This window comes from Canis aureus, chromosome 9, assembly GCF_053574225.1.
Source record: "Canis aureus isolate CA01 chromosome 9, VMU_Caureus_v.1.0, whole genome shotgun sequence".
Taxonomy (NCBI): Eukaryota; Metazoa; Chordata; class Mammalia; order Carnivora; family Canidae; genus Canis; species Canis aureus.
Genome location: NC_135619.1, coordinates 38164477 through 38187088, shown reverse-complemented (window position 1 = coordinate 38187088; position 22612 = coordinate 38164477). Strand labels below are relative to the sequence as shown.

The window sequence follows — 22612 nt, the reverse complement described above, 5'->3', positions numbered from 1 at the left end:
CAAAAACTCATTTTCATCATGGGAGGGTATAGTCCATCCTCATTCCAGGAATCATAGCTTAATATCTGTAAGATACTCGGCATCCCTTTATTTTCCTTATGGACTGCCCTGCCGTCTTTTAGCTAAACTGCTAGCTACTATAAAATAATGCTATAAATTACATAATTGCATAAAAACGTATCTAAAAGCTTATTCTCACTCTTAACTCTCGGAATTTTAATACTGTGTTTGCTTTTTCATCCCAGCTGTGGTTTCAATGTTTACTCTACCCGTAGTGTATGTTAAGCACCAGGTAAGTCCTGTGTGATGTCCAATATTCATCTTAAATTTTGACCTTGTGATCTTTGGATTTGCTCATGATTTCTTACTCTTCGTAGGCACAGATTGACCAATATCTGGGACTTGTGAGGACTCACATAAATACTGTTGTGGCGAAGTAAGTTACAAGTGCAATTCCTAAAAAGGAGAGACTGTCTTAGGCAGGCATTTGTATGGATTCGATAGGGGTAATAAAAGGATAATAAAATAGTAACTTCATTTATGATCACTCACTTATTTGAGTCTTGTATGCACTCCTTTCCCAATCATATTACTTCAGAAAATAGGTATACATTTTAAAACTCTCAATTAAATAAAACTTTAAGTGGTTTACTTTGGGTATCGTGATGCATGAGCATTAATGAATAAATAACATTAAGCTCTGTCTGGGGACTAGCTCATGTCCAAGAACAAAATGGGCTTGAAGGAAATAAGGAAGCCTAATTCAGAAAACTAAAATTAACTTATAACAGTTTAATTGAAATAAAAACAAGCAAGTTAACATTTTCAACAATAAATACCACTGATTTTATAAACCATTGAAATTGTTTATACACCTTGAAAAATTTTTTAAATCTGTAACAGCTGTTATGATTCTATTACATCATTTTGACTCAACAAGTGTGTGTTTATTGACTTACTTAATTAACACCATTGCTTTTTAAACCTGAGTCTTCAATAGACTCTACTTTATGGTCATTTTATGTATCAGGAGATAAAAATTCCAGTTGTAAGTAGCCACAGCTAACATAGACATTAATCTTAGTTTTCCATAACTCTTAAGTTAGTGTTTGTAAGTATCTCTTCAACTAAAAATGATAGTTTTTATTTACGTTGTCATTTTATTAACAATTTTGTTTTCATCAAAAGCTGACCTAGGCTCCAACCAGAAATACATTCCACAGAAGGGCTAGACTTTATGAACACAAACTCATAATCTTAGACTCATGTGGCTGGACCCAGGTGGTGGTCAGAAGAGAGGGGTAGCATTTTAGCCAAATACATCTAAAACAAAACAAACAAATAAAACAACCACTTTAAAGTTCTACTGGTATCTGATTTGCATATTATCAGTTCTGATTCTCTCCTAAAGTATATAAAAATTTTTGGTTTTTACTGTGTACTGTTCATATTCTTCCTCTTAAATTCATGGTGAACTTGGATCTAGATCTGATCTACAACATACTTCAAAATGCCGAAATTATCACCTTGGACCCAAATGCAGCTAATACCTCCATGAAAATCCACATATTGAAGATAAAGTATTCATTATTTTGTATGGAGAAGTATCAGCATGGTATAGTATGAAAGTTGGTGGTGCTAAGACTGGGGAACCTGTTAAAGACCCTAGTTCCCAGGTTCTTAAAACAGACATGTAAAATTAGAATTTCTAGGATTGGGGACCTGGAATCTACTCTTTAAGGAAGTCCCCAGGTGACTTTTTGGCAATGAAAGCTGTGTTTTAGGGAACTATAGCAACACCAGAGCAGGAGAACACCAAAACACCAGAACACGAGCTTAGAAACTAGAAGATAGAAATCCTAGTCCCGAGTTGTCCAATACTTAGTTTGGGGATCTTGAGCAAATCATATCTATTAATTTTATTTCATTGATTGTTCAGTTGGTCCCAAAAAAAAAAGACATCCCTGTGATGTCCCAGGTACTGCATGTAATAGGCACAGAGGGTATAAAGATGAATGAGATGGTCCCCACCCTAGTACAGCTCTCAGCCTCTTTTCTTTACAGAACTGTAAAGAAATAAGTATGAGACAGTATAAGAACTACAGTGTAGTTGTATAAAATGTTAAGGTCAGGGAGATAAATAACTGTTCCTACCTAGAGAGATAATGGAAATGACATTAAATCCTCACTAAAATGAAGGCCTTTTGTTTTAGTTCAGGCTGCTATAGCATAGTACCATAGGCCAGGTGGCTTATAAACAACACAAATTTATTTCTGAGAGTTCTGGAGGCTGGAAGTCCAGGATCAGAGTGCCAACATGGTCATGGTCAGGGCTGTCTTCCAGGTTATATACTTCTCGCTGTGTCCTCACATGGTAGAAATAGAAGGGAGCTCTCTGAGGTGTCTTTTACAGGGTACTAATCCTTACAGGGCTCCCTCATGACCTAATAAGTTCTGAAAGGCCTCACTTCCTAATACCAACACAGTGGGGGTTAAGTTTCAACAAATGAATTTGGAACGGGAGGACACAAACTTTGGGTCTAGAGCGGCCCTGGAGGATGAGTGACCATTCATCATGTGGGTGATGAGGGGAAAGACATTGCAGGAAGAAGAAATAATATAAGCAGAGGCAGAAGCATGAAAGTGTAGGTCAGGTAGGAAACAATGAGTCAACCAGTATGTCTAAAGCTTAAATGAGTAGAAAGATCAACTGGAAAGAGTCTAGAGAGAGAGGCTGAGGTCAAGTGTTGAATGCTCTAAGGCATGAATCTGACCCAATGGGAAATGGCCAGCCCCTGATATTTTAAGCCCGGGTGATGTAATCAGAGCTGTGTTTTATATAGAACACTATGACAATCTAATGGGAGGAGAATTGAACAGGAGAGTGGAGACCTGGCGGTCAGAGTGGCTAGGAGGCTATCATAGTTCACCAAAAGTGATAAGGGTATAGGCCTACTAAAGTGACGAAGAAGGAGAGAAGACAAAGAACATACAGTGTATGTACATACATGTACAATGCAATCGTTAAATTAAAATTGGGAACCAAGGCTGTGAAAAGGAATAGAAAGAAAATGTACCCATGAGAACTACTCTGGTTTCTGTAACTGAGCTTTATTCGAATTTGGCTGTGAGCGTCTTGGTAGCTCGAACAAAAAGATAAACCAGGTTAAGTTGCATAGATCTTATTATCAGAGAGGAGGGAACCAAGAAGTTCTTTGAGAGAACTTGTTTTGGCTGACACTAAATTTTGAAGGAAATTTCTTGGTAGAATCTTACCTCTAAGACTCCTACGCCTCTGAAATTCTGACTCCATGTTAGAATAATCCCCAGCAGAACTCACATCATTTTGCTAAATAGTTAAGAACATGATCTTTGGGATCAGGCTAGTTTGAGTCCATTTCTGGCATCTTTAGCTATAGGAGTTCACCATAAATGTTATTTGACTCTGTGAACCTGTTTCTTTATTTGCACATTGGGAATGTTAACACTTAGGTTTCTGGGGATTGAACAAGATAAGGTCTGTAAAGTACTCTGACTTGGATATGAGACACACTCAATAAATATTGGGCATCCTCCTCCTCCTTATTGTCCTGTTATTGCCTGGAGATCTGTTGAAGAGGAGTGTGACAGAAAGTCCTAGACTAGGTCTGGAGATCTCACTGCCACTATGAACTCTGTGCAGAGTAGATGGATGGAGCCTGTCCTGTTCATTTCTGGGTCTCAGTTTGATATGCAGAAATGTGTCTCTATTGCTGCATAGAAATGTGTTCATAGACACTCCTACTTTACTATTGTAGCTTTTATAATATGAAGCTGTTTGGTCAGCTAGCTCGTTAAAGCAACAACACATAATGAAGTCACAGAATGATTTCATTAACAACACTTGTGGCTTACTGTTTTTTGATATTGTCTTTTTAGGATTCAGGCTAAAATCCCAGGCGCTAAAAGGCATGCTGAGTAAATCGATGTCCCACCGGGGATTGGACACAAACCAGAATGTCTGGAGTGGTAACAGCTCTTCTTACATGTTACTGCAAATTGATTGTTTCTCCCCCCAATACCGTAATCTTAGAGACAAACTTTAAAACAGCTGTTTTTAGGCTGTTCCTGTACTCTTAGGATATTTGAGTCACTTGTGTCAAGCACTAAAGTATAGAGAAAAGTGTATTAGATGTGGTTTTAATTTTGTGTTGCTAAAAAAAAGTGCATGATGGTGAGAGCCCAACTTATTTTCTCTTCTTCGGTGTTCTCCTCCTCCTCTCTGCAATGCTTCTGTAGCTTCTAATGTCCCCTGTGGCTAGGCCTTTCCCGCCGAGTGCACCAATGCCGTAGTGGAAACTGCTTATATGTCCTTGGGTTGCTGGTTGGATTCATCTTTAATAACAATATATAGAAATGTAGACTGATGTTTTAGTGTTTTTCCAACACACAACATAAAAATAAAAACAGTCGACCGTACTTCTGGTAATCAGTTTTGTATAACTTAAAATAATTAAATAAATGAATAACCCCTCCCCCTCAAAAAAAAAAAAAACATGCAGTACTTTTGTTGTGTGGGACTGACAGGCTGATTCACATGTATGGTAAAAAAAAAAAAAAAAGTACCAGCATGTTAACTTTATTACAATTTGTATTACTTTCTCTGTAGTTCCTAATGGACTTAATTATGGACTCTGGATATTTGCACTTATGTACTTGATACTGAATGCATAAATAAATGTTACTAAATGTAAAACCTTCTCCTTCTCTTCTTGTGGTATTACCAGAAAATGCAAAAATTCTAAGAGACATTCTTCCCAGGGCAGGCTAGGAAGCCTGAGACCAAGAACTCACTTTGTTTTTGTTTTTTGTATATTTTTTTATTGGAGTTCGATTTGCCAACATATAGTATAACACCCAGTGCTCATCCCATCAAGTGCCCCCGTCAGTGCCCATCACCCAGTCACCCCATTCCTCTGCCCACCTCCCCTTCCACTACACCTTACAAGAACTCACTTTGTTCCTGTCTCCAGGAGCACATGGTGCAACCCCAATTTGGCATATGCTCCTTTGGGTTATTGATAGAAGTCAATGAAAAGTATAAGACTGGAAAACAACTCTTCATGCTATACTCTGTGGGATTGATGCAGATGTTTTAAATTGCTTTTTAAGAACTTGAAAGTGTTAGAAATCCTCCCATAAACCTCTTATAATATGCAACAATGTATTTGCTATGAAGTCACTCTTTTGGTAATTATTTCTTGAGCACCAACTATGTGCCAAGCCCTGAGAATAGGGCTGGGAATAAGACACATCCTGCCATCACCAAGACAGACCTTCTTTTTTTTATTTTATTTATTCATGAGAGACACAGAGAGACAGGCAGAGACATAGGAAGAGGGAGAAGCAGGCTTTCTGCAGGGAGCCTGATGCAGGACTCAGTTTCAGGACCCCAGGATCATGATCTGAGCTAAAGACAGATGCTCAACCACTGAGCCACCCAGGTGCCCCCACCAACACAGATCTTCTAAGGATTGCTTGCTGCTTCTCATAAAAATCCAATTGCCTATTTCATTTCACTGTTAGGGTCAAAAGTCAAAAATGATGAAGTAGAAGAAGATGAAAATAGTGGCAGTGGGAGGAATAAAAGTAACAGGAGAAAAAAGGAACAGTAACTTACAAAAAGCTGCCTTTGAGCCATTTCACACTTGGGCTCAATAAGCACTTATGGAGGTACCCTTCTGTGCAAAGTGGTGTGATGACCACAAGGACAACTGAACACTGTGCCAACAGACAAGATGGGGGGAGATGGGAGGCGGCTATGTGGAAATGCTAACTAAATAAAAGGCAGCATATGAAATAAGAGCTGTCTTACAAGATTAGAACAACAGAGAAGGATTCTCAGAGAAGGTGAACTTTGCAGCCAGATCCTGGTATGGCTTGTCCCAGATGGAGAAGGTGGTTCATCCCAGTATAAAGAAAGAATGTGAACTAAGATGCTAAGGCACAGAAGTGCATGGCACATACAGAGAGAATGGTGAGTGACCATCTGAACCAGGTAACAAGGTGCTTGGGGTGAGGATGAAGTGCCAGGTGAGGCTGAAAAGCTGGGTCAAGACAACTTGAATGCAAAGGAGTTTGAAATTTATTTTTTAGATCTCAAGGAGTCACATAAACACACTGAGGGTGCAGGATAGTAGAAGAATACGAGTGATTATAGTAATACAACTAACACCAAAAGGGTGACAAATGACTAGGCCTCTGCTAAAGCAACTACAGTGAGAATATAAGGGAGATGCTCACCTGTCCTCCATCCTTTCTCTTAGTTCAATATGCCGAGACCCACTGTGCCCAGAGGAGCCACTAAGAGATGATGTGGAGGGAGAGGAGACCTGAGTTGATGATTGACCAGATGTTGGGTTTCAAGACCAAAGCTGCCCCTGAGTTAGTGCTTCCTCAAATTTCATACCCAGGCAGCTCACTTGCCTCACCCTAGCCCCAGCTCTGTCTAAGACTAGCTGTTCAGGATAATGCAGCACCATTTTTCAGGAGAGAGCCCAGAAGACCTGGTGTGAGGAAGGAAGATAAATAAGCTGGGTTTGGTGCCCACCATTTTTTTATGGTTACTAGATACAGAAGAGGATCTTTCTTTCCATGTGTGCTTTCTAATCGACAGCCTTTAGGATCAAGTTTCCTGTAAATGGCGTCACTGTGTAGAATTAATTAACCTTCCTCCCCATCTACATTTGCAGTGTTTTCCTTCTTCCTGTTGGCCCAGAATTCCTTTCAAAAGCAGCTGCTCATTAGGAGGATCTGAGGATGAATTCAATTTGTTGGCAGTGGTGGAGAATATTTCCTGAGGAGACTCCTGCCTTTACGAAATTATAGGTGTGGACATAGAATTTTACCAAATGGGCACGAGGAACATAATATCAGTCAAGATGATATTAGAGGTGATGGATACAACATGAGGATCCAAATAACAGGTAAGAAGAGGACCAAGAACAGAATCTCCCAGGGACCCAAAGTGAGTGTGATCCTGAAAGCTGTGAATAGTACAAAATTTGTACAGCCTATGGATGAGCTGAACCACCAGAGGGTAGATAGATACAAAAGCTGTGGTATGCTTTATGGATCATTTCAGGAATAAAAGAAGTAGAATAGTTCATACATATCTGCTCTTTCCCCACCTATGTTAGTTTCCTGGGGTTGCCTTAACAAAATGCCAAAAACTGAATGACTTAACACAACAGAAATTTACTCTCTCCCTATTCTAGAGCCTAGAAATCCCAAATTAAGGTGTTGGCAGGGCCAGATTCTCTCTGACTGCTGTAGGGGAACCCTTCCTTACCTCCCCTAGCTTCTGGTTGTTGCCAGCACTGTGTAGTGCTCTTTGGCTAGTAGATGTCTCATTCTAGGCACATGGCCATCTCCCCACCCCACCGCCGCCTGTGTATCTTCACGTGGCCTTTCCTCTCTATCCAGATTGCCTCTTTTTACAAGGATAGCAATCATATTGGATTAAGGCCCACCCTCGTGGCCTCACTATAATTTGATGGTCTCTGTAAAAGACCCTATTTCCAAATAAGGTCATATTCTGAGGTACTGGGGTTCAGGACTTTAGCATATCTTTTTTGGCAAGACACAATTCAACTCATAACACCACCCCAGGCTTCACATCAGCCCTTATGCCATTGTGTAGACTTTTCCTCCTGTGTAGAGCCCAGAACTGTTTCTCCTCCTATTCCCCACTAGGGAATTACTGCTGAGAAGTGGAACTGCTCCTCCCTTACTCAAGGTCCTTGAGTGTGGCTGAGCGCTGGATCTTGCTTCTCTATTACAGGATTCCAGCAACTACCACACTGTCCTTGAAGAGAGCAGCTCCCAACACCCAAACTCTAGCACTTTCATCAGAGTATAGAGAAGCAGGTGGGGGATTTAAAGAGCCACCATTGGTGATTTGGTGTTAGCCAGTGTAGTAATGACTTCTTGCTCTGCTGATCCAGGCAAAAGGGCTATTTGCCTTCATACTCCAACCTGCCTCTCTACTGCTTTATATTGGCACCATCTTCAAGCTCCTAAAAATGATTTTTTTTTCTTTTTTGCTTTTCTTTAGTTTAATACACTCAATGTCCAGAATTAGTTTGGCTGGCCACTTTTTCTGTGACAGATAAATTGAAATGAATTGTTTCATATCCTGCGCCACAGGATTCCTTCTAAAGGAAATCTGCTGGAATGAGCTCTTCCTGGTTGTTCAACAGAGTTTTTCAAGTAGAAATTAAAGGACACTACATAGGGACACAAGAAACTAAAGCATTAAACTCATTGGTAAAGTAGATTTTATTTTTTATTTTTTTTATTTTTTTTTAATTTTTTTTATTTATTTATGATAGTCATACAGAGAGAGAGAGAGAGAGAGAGGCAGAGACACAGGCAGAGGGAGAAGCAAGCTCCATGCACAGGGAGCCCAATGTGGGATTCGATCCTGGGTCTCCAGGATCGCGCTCTGGGCCAAAGGCAGGCGCCAAACCGCTGCGCCACCCAGGGATCCCCGGTAAAGTAGATTTTAAATCAAAAGTTGTATTTAGAGCCAAAGAAAGTGATTATATAATGATGAAAGGGTCGATCCAATGGGGACATATAACAATTGTAAAAATATATGCATCAAACATCAGACTACCTAAGTATGCAAGACAAATATTGACATATCTGAAAGTCTAAACTGACAGCAAACAATAATAGTAGGAGATTTCACTACCCCACACTCAATGATAGAACATCTAGACAGAAGGATTGAAAGAAACAAGGGACTTGAACAACTCTATAGACCAAATAGACCTAACAGACATTCAGAACTTTTCACCCAACAACCAAAGAATAAATAATCTTCTCAAGTGCATACAGAACATTCTCCATGATAGAACACATGTTTGCTGACAAAACAAGTCTCAACAAATTTAAGAAGATACAAGTTATACCATGTATCTTTTCTGATCACAGTGGAATGAAACTAGAAATCACTAAAACAAGAAAATGGGAAAATTCACAAATATGGGAAGCTAAATAATAGACTCTTGTAATAATCACTGGGTGGAAGAGGAAATCAAAAGGGAATCTTTTTAAAGATTTTTATTTATTTATTCACAAGTGACACAGAGAGAGAGGCAGAGACATAGGCAGAAGGAGAAGCAGGCTCTGCAGAGAACCTAATGTAAGGCTCAATTCCAGGATCCAGGATCACATCCTGAGCCAAAGGCAGACACTCAACCACTGACCCACCCAGGTGCCCCAATGGCTCAGCTTTAATTCATCATGGGAACAAATTCTATGGTAAAGAAACTATATGTAAATATAAATATAAATATATAAATATAAATATAAATATATAAATATATATATAAATATATATATATCTCCTGGAAAAAAATGAAATAGGAAATATGCTCCTCATTATAAAGATAGGTTAGCAAAATGAATTAAACAATAGCATCAAAAAGATTATATTCTGAGGTGCCTGAGTGACTCAGTTGGTTAAGTGTACAACTCTTGGTTTCAGCTCAGGTCATGATCTCAGAGTCGTGAGATCAAACCTCTCGACCTGCTCTGCACTCAGCATGGAATCTGCTTAAGATTCTCTCTCTCCCTCTGCACCCCCTCTCTGTTGAATAAATAAGTCAATCTTTTTTTAAAAAAAAAAGGTCATATTCTATGGCCAAGTGGAATTTATTCCTGGGATACAAGTTTGGTTTGACATACACAAATCAATGTGATATACCACGTTAACAGAATGAAATATAAAAAAATCATATGATTTTCTCAGAGGCAGAAAAAACATTTGATAAAAATCAACATCCATTCATGATAAATATACTTTAAAATAAGCATAAAAGGAAATTTTCTCAACATAATAAAAGCCACTTATGAAAAGCCCACAGCTAACCTTATGATCAATGGGGGAAACTGAAAGCTTTTCCTCTAGGATATGATACAAGGAGAGGATACCTTTTCTAACCACTTCTACTCCAGATAATACTGGAAGTACTAGCAAGAGCAATCAGACAAGAAAAGATATGAAAGGCATCCGAATCAGAAAGGAAGAAGTAAAATTATCTCTATTTGCAGATGACATGATCCTATATGTAGAAAACTCTAAAGACTCCACACATAGAAAAAACTGTTAGAACAGTAAAGTTTCAGGATATGAAACCAACGTACAAAAATCAGTTGCATTTCTTTACACCGCTATTCATCTATCCAAAAAAGAAATCAAGAAAAAAAGTCCCACTTATGATAGCATTGAAAGGAATGAAATACGTAGGAATAAATTTAACCAAGGAGGTAATAGATCTTTATATACTTAAAACTATAAGACATTGATTAAAGAAATTGAAGAAGACACAAATGAAAAAATATTCTATGTTCACAGATTGGAAGAATTAATATTTTTATTTATTATAATTTATGTATTTATTCATGAGCAACACAGAGAAAAGGGCAGAGACATAGGCAGAGGGAGAAGCAGGCTCCCTACCAAGAGCCTGATCCAGGACTCCATCCTAGAACCTTGAGATCACAACCTGATCCAAAGGCAGAAACTCAATCAGTGAGCCACCCAGGCGCCCTAAATTAATATTTTTAAATGTCCATACTACATAAAATGATATACAAATTCATTGCAATCCTATAAAAGTTCCAATGGCATTTTCACAGAAATAAAAAAAGCAATTCTAAAATTCATATTTTAGAAAGACCCTGATTAACCAAAGCAATCTTGAGAAAGAAGAACAAAGTTGAAGGAATGATACGTCCTGACTTCAGATTATATTACAAAGCTATGGTAATCCAAATAGGATAGTACTGGCATAAAAACAGACACATAGATCAATGGAACAGAATAGAGCACTCAGAAGTAAATTGAAGCATATGATTAACTATTGACAAGGGCACCAAGAATATGCAGTGAGGAAAGGAGGTTCTCTTCAATAAATGGTGCCAGGAAAACTGGATATCCATATGGAAAACAATGAAATTGGACCCTGATACCATATATAAAAATTAGTTCAAAATGGGCTATAGACTTAAACATAAGACTGAAACCATAAAATTCATAAAAGAAAACTGGGGAAAAGCTCCTTGACATTGGCCTTTACAACAATTTTTTGGATATGACACCGAAAACTTGGGCAACAAAAGCAAAAACAAACAAGTGGGACTACATCAAACTAAAAACCTTCTGCTCAGCAAAGGAAACAATACACAAAATGGAAAGGCAGCCTATGGCCTGGGGGAAAATGTCTGAATGGCAAGCTCACCTGACTCCTGCACTGGGCAGTGCTCTCAACACAGGGAAGCAGAACAGGTGTGAGTCTGAAGGGCAGGCCAGGCTGGCAGAGAGAGAGGGTCTAGGCCAGGCCTTCTTGGTTCCCTTTTTAGAATCACTGGAACAAAGGAATAGCATTGTGTGGAGAGGGCCTTCTGATGGGACTGAAGCTTTCAGAGAAAGGAGGCAGCCAGCCCTCCAACACTGTCAGGGAAAAAGTCCAGGTATTAAGAACTTTTTGCTGTTCTTTTTTTTTAAGATTTATTTATTCATTTGAGAGAGAGAGAGAGGATGAGTGGGAGGAGCAGAGGGAGAGGGAGAAAGAATCTCAAGCAGACTCTGCACTGAGCACAGAGCTGAATCCAGGGCTCAATCTCCTGACTTTGAGATTATGACCTGAGCTGAAATCCAGAGTTGGAAGATTAACCAACTATGCCCCCGCCACAGGCAACCCCCTTTTTGCTGTTCTTTTAACTATCACAGAAAATTATTCTAGGCTCTGTATTCAAAAGGTAACCTTGAAAACTAAAAACTAAATGTTTCCAGTGAGTCTGATGAGGCTTTCCCCAACACACACACACACACACACACACACACACACACACACACCAGAGCCTGTACACTTGTCATAAACTTCTAGTTATCTGTATTTTCTTTCTGATACTCACATATTAATGGTTCAACACAAAACAGCACCTCGGCGTGTAAATTCTTATCTGGACAAATTGTCCAATGAATGTGATGCATCCAGTCTGAGATAACTAAAAATTGAAATAGGCAGTATTATGATTTCTCATATGGCACTCATCAAATTACCCAGAAATCCTGCAGTACTTGTTATGCTCCAAATACATTTTTTCGAAAGTGCTCTGATTATAAACAAATCTACCACACTATAATCTCTTGGTGGCAAATTATTCCCATCTTCCTTTTTGCTTAATAGAATGTAGCCCATGGCTTTCTGTTTCCCCTAAGTGGGAGAGAACACCCAGATGCTGGCTACCATGAAGTATATTCCCAACTAAGGAAATGGAGCTTTCTTCAGGGACTCTATTATATTCTGTTAGGTTATCTGTGCGAACCCATTTGGGTGCCCCATTTGGGTAGGATCTTTAGCCTTCATTGGAAAGAGCAGTGCTAAACTAAGAGCATTTCCTCCTGCTCTTATAGGGTTTCTTAATAGGTAAAGTACATTCGCGTTTTTTCATTTTTACAAACATTTTCCTTATTTTTAATTTTCTTTAATTTCTAAATTGGTTATATTAAATGTACTTAGCCAATTGACTAATATATATATGTTAGCTATCCAGTTTATTAGTTAATAGATTATTTTAAACCAATTATTTTAAGGCTATTAAAATGAAACCTTTTAGCAATAATATAGCATCATCGAGTCAGACCCTATGCTAGTCTCTTTACAAACATTTGAATCCTCAGAGTTTCAAAATTCTACATGAGAGACAGAACATGAGAGACTCCTAACTCTGGGAAACGAACTAGGGGTGACTGGGTGACGGGCACTGAGGGGGGCACTTGATGGGATGAGCACTGGGTGTTATTCTATATGTTGGCAAATTGAACACCAATAAAAATAAATTTATCAAGTGAAAAAAAATTCCACATGATTAATATTTTCATAATTCTTGTCCAAAGGAAGAAACTAAAACTAAAGATGTTTAAATAACTGGCACAAGTTTACACAACTAGTAGGTGATAAAGCAAGGACTTGGAACTCTTTTTGTCTGATTTTGAGGCCATGGCTCTTTTTTTAAAAAACGATTTTACTTATTTATTCATGAGAGACACAGAGAGAGAGGCAGAGACATAGGCAGAGGGAGAAGCAGGCTCCCTGCAGGGATCCAGGATCCCAGGACTCCAGGATCACACCCTGGGCTGAAGGCAGCGCTAAACCTCTGAGCCACCCGGGCTGCCCTGGAGGCCATGGCTCTTACTGAGCCATACTGCTTTTCCTTGTTTCTCTGCCCCTCTCCCTACGATCTCTAGCTCAGGAGTAGTGCTGCCTCAGCAAGACTATTTGGTTGCTAGTAAGGAAAAAACCCACTGAAGTATATGAACCATAAATGGGCATTTATTGGAAGAACATAGGGAGTCTAAAGAATTAACTGCAGAGGATTGAGTATTTTCCTAAACACACAATTTTGCTGCTTTGACCTTTGTGGTTAAAGATGGAAGTACTTAAGTTCAGGCATTACCTAACAACTCGAGCATCAATAGAGGCAAAGAAGAAAGTGCCAGAAATCTGAAAGAGCTCTATACCACCACTTAATTTTACATACACATTCATCCTGAACCAGAATCCACATCTGTATTGCAACAGAAAAAGAAATCCTAACAGTTGGAGCCATGGTGACAATTCAGTCTTCAATTTCGGAAGCTCATTCATCTAGCAGAACTGAGAGTTCAGAGTTCTCATTAACTTTGAAATCATGGTTAAGTAAGAGTTACCTTTTTTTTTTTTTTTACTTATTATTTTTTAAGAGTTACCATTTTAAAAATAATAATTAATAATTCTATATAATGAAATTCACCTGGAACCAAACTTTAACTATATACAATTTAATTTGGTGATTCAAAATGTCCTCAAGGTCTTGTAATAGTAATGATGATTAAAGCCACCATGAATGTCAGTTCTTGCCATACATGCCGATAAAGAAAAGCGCTGTGAGACCTTGAGGAAGTTGCCTATTTCTTCTAGTATTTTTTTTCTAATAAATCATGAACTGCAGTAGATTTTAAATTCCATATTTTTAAAAATTCTGAATACATGAATCTTCCTTATTATCCATTTCAACAATATCTTAAGCATCTGTTGTGTGTGAATTGCTGTGTTGGGTGCTATAAGAGATTCACAAATGAGTAAAATACTGTCCCCACTTTTTTAAAGAGTTCATAGTATAGAGATAATAGCAACAAGTAAATTTATGGAGTGGCTCATCTTGTTCCTGGCATTGTTTTAAACACTTTATATTAATTTATTTAATTCTCATGAATACCTTACAATGAAGGCCCCATTTTACAGATGAGAACATCGAGGCAGAAAGGTTACAAAGCTATTTACTAAGGAGGTATTATACAGAAAAACTATAAGACCACTCAGCCTAGGATAATTGCCACCCATGAAAAGTTTGAACAAAGTGCTTCAGAGATCTGAGATTATTGGGATCAAGGAAGACCTTATGGATGAGACCACTTTTGAGATGGGCTGACAATGTCAGTGTAATTTCAATAGGCAGAGAACCACCTGCAACAACAGACTCTGATTTTCAACACGTTGAATTTGACATGTGGCAGCACAGCCAGACAAGAATGCTTAGTCTACAAGACTAAGACTTAGGGAAGAGGTTGGGCAAGAGATACATACTGAGAGTTATTCACATAGATTCAACTCTGTCAAGAAAGGAGTTTAGCGAGCATGAAGAAAAGACCAAGGATGGAGCCCAGGTGAAACATCCCCTCATGGCTTACAGGAGAAAAGGGACAAGGAGCCAGTGAAGGAAGTGAAGAGGGAACGGCCAGAACCAATTAGGAAGTAAATGTCTAGGGATGGGGGCGGGGGGACACTGGGTGATGGTGTCGAATCCTTCAGGAGAGAAGATGGGTGCCAACAGGCCTTGAGAAAAGACCAATAGAAGATGAAGAAGAGGAAATTAAGAATTCAGAGTGAAGGGATGCATGACCGCCCAGATGTAGACCACATTTTTTAAGAAGTTGGTAATGAAGGGAAGCAGAGAGGGAGGGTGGCAGTAGGGTTCAGTAAAGATGCTCAGGCAAAAGTTCTGAGGAACGCATGAGGTGAGGGGGAGCTGATTGAGAAAGGTCCTTGAGGGGGTGGGAAGGAATGGGATTGAGAGCTGCAATGACTTACTTATATTTTTATTTTCCAAATGAGTCTGGAAAATCTCAACTGCATCCATATATGGAAAGAACAGTCAGCCAGTGTTATCTGACATTTTCTAAATTTGCTAAAGACCAAAAAAGAGAGAGAAGACAGATTTTTAAGTCAAATGGAGAGCTTACCTACTCCCGTGATCTTTACTGAATCATTTTCAGATGAATCATCGTATCTAAAACACTTTTTGGAAATAATTACATTGATTAAAATAAGGAAAATAAGCATACTGCTACTTAAAGATCTTGAGTGCTGGAAATATCTATAAGAAATGCTAAGTGAAAAAAAAAAAGAAATGCTAAGTGAGCATTAACAATCATCCTTGCTACCTTTCTTTTTTTAAAAAAAAAAGATTTTATTTGTTTATTTGACACAGAGAGAGAGAGAGAGAGAGAGCACAAGGAGGGGGAGCAGCCCGCAGAGGGAGAGGGAGAAGCAAGCTCCCCACCAAGGAGGGAGCCTGATAGGAGTCTCGATCCCAAGACCGTGAAATCATGACCCAAGCTGAAGGCAGACATCCAACCAACTGAACCACCCAGATGCCCCACCCCACCTTGCTACCTTTCTAAATGAGGATGCCCCCTAAAGCATCAGTGACTTAAGATAATAATAAAGACATTCTTGCTTTATTGGCATTGTTGTTTCAGGCCCAATTTCATTTCTGATTACTCTGCAGATGCTCACTTGAGAAAATTACAATGCCTGTAATTGATAATGATATTCCATCCTACCATGAAGTGTTACCTTAGGCAGAAATAAACTGAACCACCAAGTAGCTGCCAACAGGGAGCAGCTTAATCTGTTCTCCATCAACATTCTCACAGCAGCATTGCCCGAGCATCAAATCCAAACTCCTGAGTTTGGATTTCAAGGCCCTTTGTGGTAAAAACACAACCCAAATTTCTGCATGCACCTTTCCTCTCCATGCACCCCATGCTTATCAGCCACACCTCCGTGACCTTGCTGACATCCTGACCCACCCCAGCCCTAACTCTGTGCCCTGGTGGTGTAGTCTTGAGGTGGTTCTGGGAGACCTGACTGTGTCGCAGACCTGGAGTCAGGAGATTGTTCTGTCGTTGTGCTAAGGTTATCCCCAAGACGACTGACTCTCTCATCATCATGTGATTTTCTGAAAAAATTGGATCATCCTAATAATCACCCTGGAGAATTATGATAAAGACTACATAACTCGTGGAAGCAGTTCTAAAATGTACATTTTATAAAAAGCACACAATGCTTTGGAGGTGTGGTACCCCCCTACACTGTACAGGAATTACATCTGGTTATGAACTGTCCTTCAAACCTTCCCCTTTCCTCCCAATTTCAAGGCCATTTTCTGAAGAATGGGGGCCATATCTTACCCATGTGTTTAGTTGAAGCACCGATGAGAGTATTGGTATGTGACAAAGTCTAACTGATCTGGATTGATCAGAGAAAGTGAGCTTTTAGGGATAATGCAAAGAAAGGAGAATCTTTTGAGGTTGGCAGCTGACATCTCCAGATTCCTACCTCCACTCTCTCCTGTTCCCCTTCTTCTTTCAATTTCTTCTTTTTGTCTTGTCTTTCTCTGAACTCTGTTTTCCCTTCACTAAGAGAATAGCAAAAGAAGCCTCACTCCTTCTCATGGCTCAGGTCTCCATTCTTCAGAGAGTCCCTCCCTGGTGCCACCTAAAGGTCTCTGTTGTATGCTCTCAGGGCTCAGCACAATGTCCAGCACATAGCAGGTACACAACTAATCCGTGAACCAATGAGTCTGATGCCGGCACACGTGTGACCATGGCTTTCTCTGGTGCCTGGCAGGCTTCTTTCCCTCCATGCCAACATTTGTCCTCAGAACCCTCACTGAGTGCTCCAGGCAGCCACTGCTGTCCAACATAAACAACCTGGAAATGAAACCAGTTTCCAACCTTTGGGACAGCAACACTTGATTTAATTACAATAATTTTCACAAAAGGTTGAATGACTGAGAGGTTTAAGGAAGGTGAGGGATGCAGAAAGGACATTAGCATTTTTATTTCAGAAGAAATGCTTTTTATTTTCCATCTAGTAGAAGGAAAAGAAAGGAAATAGCATGGGGTCTGTGGTAAGAACATCGTTATTCTGCTGAAGCTTCGTAATTCCAGTGTGTAAAACTCCACTTTACAAATGAAGAAGGGAGATTAAGAGGTTAAACTACCTAAACTAATCTAAAACCATTAGCAAATGACACGATCAGTATTTTGATCAAAATCTGTCTGGCCCCAAGAAATCGCTGACTATAGAGGAAAACAAATAGTCAAGAGACAAATTTGAAAAGGAGAACTCTTACTCAAGAGTTGTTCCAAAGACCATTGTGGTCTGCCCATAGTATAACTTGATCACGGGCACTAATCCATCTATTTGCTTCTCTAACAATCTGACATTACATAGGGGACTTGTTCTTCCTGCCACTTTGCCACAAATGACTGTGATGGAGGCACAGAAGCTGAGATTTATAGCCTAACTATGAGACAGGCACTTTAAAAGCCATGTGAAGTCCAAGGGGGTAGAGAATCTTTGTCTAATGTATAATCTCTTAGAGACCTAGGCATAGAGTCAATGAGAAGGCTTAAATAGGAGAGAACCTACCAATATAGAGGAGGACCAAGACATCCTTCCTATTCAATGCTAAAAGTTTCACTGATTTCTTTGCAACCCATAGGAAAAGCCCACCCAACCAGTTGGTTTGGGCCTAATGTTGCAGCTAATAAATATTAGTCTGGAGAACATATGCATGGCTGACATTCCATTGGTGATCCTCCAGCTATTTTGAAGACTCTTCTTTCCTGCCAACTCCACAGAAGCTGGAAATCCAGACACTCACTGTCCTAAACTCCCTTTCATGAGTAGTCTTGTGACCCAGCTCAGGCTGTTGAGAAATAAGTGTGTCAAAAGTACTCTGGGCAGATTTCCTTCCTGATGAAAGGACAGGGGGCTTCTACATGTCTCCCCTTTCCAATTCTTCCTAATTTGTACCAGTGCATGATGTCTAGGGTTATGATAGCCATCTGTGACCATGAAGCAACAAGCCTGAGGATGAAGCACAAATTCTAAAGATGGCAGGACATTTGACAAAAAGACCCTATTGACCAACCACTGTTGGGGAGCCAAGGTCATGTGCTAGACATTAGGCCCTGTACTTGGCACTGGTAGCGTCAAGAGTGAGGAAGACAGAGACTCAGTTTACTAGAATTCTCATTTCTCGAGGTTTGAGCACAGTCTAGTACTGAATCATCACATATCCTGAACACAAAGCACTGCAACATGCAACCACCTTCCATAAGTGAGTTGTTCGACACATCTATCAAGAATGATACCTTGACCAGGTCTAAACCAGGATCTAGACACACAACTCAGAAGTTGGGGCTGTCCTTGGAGGTACTAGATTTATGGAAAGAAGCAACAACAAGAGCAATATCATCCTCAAAGACCATGTAAACCTCAGATACTGCAGAAATTGCAACAAGCCTTAATACAGGAATATATATATATATATATATATACACATACTTTCAGGGCTCAGCACGATGTCTAGCACACAGCAGGTACACAACCAATATGCAAACCAATGAGTCTGAGTCTGACTATATATATATATATATAGACTATATATATATATATATACCTGAGTTAGGGGTCAAACTCCAGGCAGCAGTTGGGTTCTCCTGGCCCTGTCAGCAGCAAAAGGTAAACAGAAACAATTGCTAACCACAACTAAAGCCAAAAATCAATTTCAGCATGAGCTTACAGAATTCAAATATGTTGTCCTGGCTACTAAGCAAAAGTCTGCCTTAAAAATATTAACTGGAACAGGGTCACCTGGTTGGCTCCCTTGGAAGACCATGCAACTCTTGATCTCTGGGTCATGAGTTGGAGCCCCACATTGAGTGTAAAGATTACTAAATAAATAAATAAACCTAAAAAAGTTAAATGGAACGTGAATGCATCTGTATTACCAAAGTAAGAAAGATGCACAAGAGAATTGAGATGTAGCTTTTGACTCAGTGAACAGCACCTATATAGCTAATAAAGGCTCAGAAAGCTTTTTTATACACTCAACTATATTAAATTTGTATATTTTCTTTATTTTTTTATTTTAAAAAGCTTTATTTTTTCTAATTACAAAGGTATACATGGTTATGGAAAAATATTTAAATACAAAAATACGGTAAAGAAAAAAGTTCACATTACCCACATAAGAGTTTCCTATTCCTGTTATAACAAATTATCATAAATTTAGAGGCTTTAAACAACACATTAATTATCTTCCCCTTCTGGTGGTCAGAAGTCCCACTGGGCTAAAATCAAGGGGTCAGCAAGGCTAGGTTTCTTCTGGAAATTTTGGAGGAGAATCTCTTTCCTTGCCATTTTCACTTTCTAGAAGCCATCTGTATTCCTTGGCTCATGGCCCTTTCTCCATCTTTAAAGGCAACGAGGCAGTGTCTTTAAATCTCTGACTCTGATACTGATTCTCCTGTCTCCCTTCTTTAGTTCTAAGGACTCATGATTACACTGACCCATCTGCATAATCTAGAATACTTTCCCTATCTCAAGGTCTATGGATTTTAACCCCAAATTCCATCTGCAACTTTAATTACCTCTTACCATGTAACATAACATAGTCACAGTTTCCAGGGATTAGGACATTTTAGGGAGGTATTATTTTACCTAACACACCCATAATTTTATTAACCAGGATAAACCACAGTGAACATTTTAGTGAACAATTCTTCCCAGGCCACTTCCCATGCAAATGCACATAGAGATCTACTTATATACATTTATTTATTATATGGATATATAAAAATTGAATATTACACCTGTCTTTTGCTACTTGCTTTTTTTTTACCTAACCTCATGGGAAATGTGTGTGTGTAAATTTCTACCCATTATTTTTAATTAAGTGCTCACTTAACTTAGTCCTTACAACAGTTCTATGAACTAAGAGCTAATATCACCACCACCATCCCTTCAGAGCAAGGATACTGGAGGGCATTCATAGATTAATTTGCTCAAGAGACACCTCATCTGGTTGATGGTAGTACTCATTTTAACTACCCTATAACCATGCTCTTCACCATATGGTGACCTGCTTTCTAGAATATGAAACACAGATGTCCCTTAGGTTATTTAAACTCAGTGTCCCACCATAAACCATTTTGGCTGTTTGTAAGTTTTTACTATTAAAACTAGAACTGAAAGAAACGAGATCATACCCATGTCCTTGGACGCACCTGTGATGATTTTTTTAAAGAACAATTCCTAGAAGTATTACTATATGCTAAGACTTCTTTTTGTATTTCCAAAATGTCCTCCAGACAAGGTATAGTAAATTCACACCCCCAGTGTCAACACTTTGAATTATTATTCTTTTTAATCTTAGTAAGATGAGGAAAATGAATGTATTATTTTTTCTTTGCTAATTTCTTTAAATGTTATTTCAATATGTTTCTTGGGATTTTTTTTTTCTTTTATGAAGTGCTTGTTCATATTACTTGCCCAGGTTTCTACTTGGGATTAATAAAGTTCCCTTTGAAAAGGATGGTTTGGATTTTGTAAGGTCATCCCACATGGAAGGAACTATGAGTCAAAGTAGAAGCTGGAAATACCTCAGAAAGCATGTTCAGGAAAAAGAATGGAAATAGACATAAAAAGTCATAAAATCTGGGTGCCTGGGTGGCTCAGTGGGTGAAATGTCTGCCTTCAGCTCAGGTCATTGTCCCAGAGTCCTTGGATGGAGCCCCACATTAGGCTCCCTGCTCCACGGAGAGCCTGCTTCTCCCTCTCCCTCTGCCTCTTTCTCTGTCTCTCATGAATAAACATATAAAACCTTTTTTAAAAAGTCATAAAATCTAAAATAAATCCAGGAAGTGGGGATGCCCCCTTAAGGATTGGCCTCATTCATAAACAATGGAGAGCAATGTGGTCCAAATGAGATGATGAGTAGAAACAATATTCTGGTAACAGTATAAAGGTTGGCTTGGGGGGAGGGAGGGCGTTGTGCAGTCTAGGTAGCTCAAGAAAAGAGGAATTTGGTCACAGGGAATGTTCTACAAGAACGATAGAAACCAAAGGAGATGAAAAGAAGGCTCCAAGGATCAGAAAGCTGTACAACCCTGTACTGTGCCCACATGCCCACACTGACTGCTGAGCAGTAGCAGAGTGCTGAAGGCACTGGCTGGCTCCCTCCGGCCTTCTCTGGAGCCACCAAAACTAGGGAAACTGCCACTCCTGGAGACTAATGTCCCACCAGTCTTGGAGGGCTAATGTCCCACCAGTGCCTCCTATTGGTGGAACTTAGGAAACCATCTAGCAAGAGTGAGAAATGCCATTTCCAGGCGTCCTGCCTCTGCCATACAGAGGAACTCACAGAAGAGCAGGGATAGATCTGAATACTAATAGACCAAATCTAGCGAAAAAGGGGACTCCGGAGAGTGTCCACGGCCAGGCTATGGCTCTCCCTGGAAGGAGACCTGGATTCCAGAACTAGTTTTGTTATTGTCATGCTATGTCTTCTCCAAGGCAGCATATAGTGTGGTGATTCAGGGCTGAGGCTCAGTGTCCTCATTTGAAAATGGGAAATAATACCTACCTCAGAAATTTTTAAAAAGTTAAATGGGTACTATAAAGGACTACAAAAGGTGCCTGGAACTTAGCATTCAACAAATGACAGCTATTGTCATTGTCACTATCTGACCTCAGTTTTGCCAACTGTAGAAACGTTACAAGAGGAGGGTTAAATCATCTTCGGTGATTTCCTGCCAGCCAGAGGAAACGGGAACTAATAGTTAACCTCAATCAGTGCCTGGCTCTGGGCTGAATTTCGGAGATGCAGAGAGAAATAAATGATATCCCTGCAGAGAAAAATAGATAATATCCCTGCCACCCAGAGCTCACCATTTGATAAGAAGACAGAGGAAAATCACTGATTCAAGGTAAAATGTGCTCACCGATAGACCAGATACAATGAGAGTTCTAGAGGAGTACAGAGATGCATTTTGCAGCATCGTGGAAAGATTTATATGGGCTCCACTTGAAATCCAAAATTATGTTCTCTGCCCTTGGGCAGATCGCTTAGTCATCCTGGCCTGTTTCCTTGGCTGGAAAAGTGGAGACCGTAGAAGAACCTGCCTCACAAAGCCGGTGTAGAGGCGCAGAGATGCCTCCAAAAGTGTGCCTCCGGGGGTCCGCGAGAAAGGGCCCGCCCGAGCTCAGAAATGCAAACGCAAAGGAGGAAAGGGCGGCGGACGCGCGGCCCCGGGCCCCAGGATCGCTTGGTGACTGCGGCCCAGGTTGGCAGAACCCGGCAGGCGCCACCCCCGCGGGCGCCCGGGGCCTCGGCGTCGCTGTCGCCCGTGGCAACCGACCGCCGGGCGCCGGGCCTG

General features: G+C 39.9%; 1 protein-coding gene and 1 long non-coding RNA gene across 4 annotated transcripts in view; one reads left to right on the top strand and one right to left on the bottom strand.

The window, feature by feature from the left end:
* Positions 1 to 4735, top strand: part of RTN1 (reticulon 1) — a 215898-nt gene extending 211163 nt beyond the window's left edge. For all 3 annotated transcript variants that reach the window (XM_077909496.1, XM_077909497.1, XM_077909498.1), the window contains 3 exons: positions 246 to 292; positions 378 to 436; positions 3919 to 4735. In XM_077909496.1, coding sequence (XP_077765622.1) covers positions 246 to 292; positions 378 to 436; positions 3919 to 3961 — 149 coding nt within the window. In that variant the 3' untranslated portion in view covers positions 3962 to 4735. The remainder of the gene's footprint in view (positions 1 to 245; positions 293 to 377; positions 437 to 3918) is intronic.
* Positions 4736 to 4991: 256 nt separating this feature from the next.
* Positions 4992 to 22519, bottom strand: LOC144320676 (uncharacterized). Its single transcript, XR_013386288.1, has 3 exons — positions 22178 to 22519; positions 11968 to 12060; positions 4992 to 5112 (listed from the first exon to the last, which is right to left on the bottom strand). It is a non-coding gene; the product is annotated as an uncharacterized LOC144320676 (long non-coding RNA).
* Between the last annotated feature and the right edge of the window lie 93 nt (positions 22520 to 22612).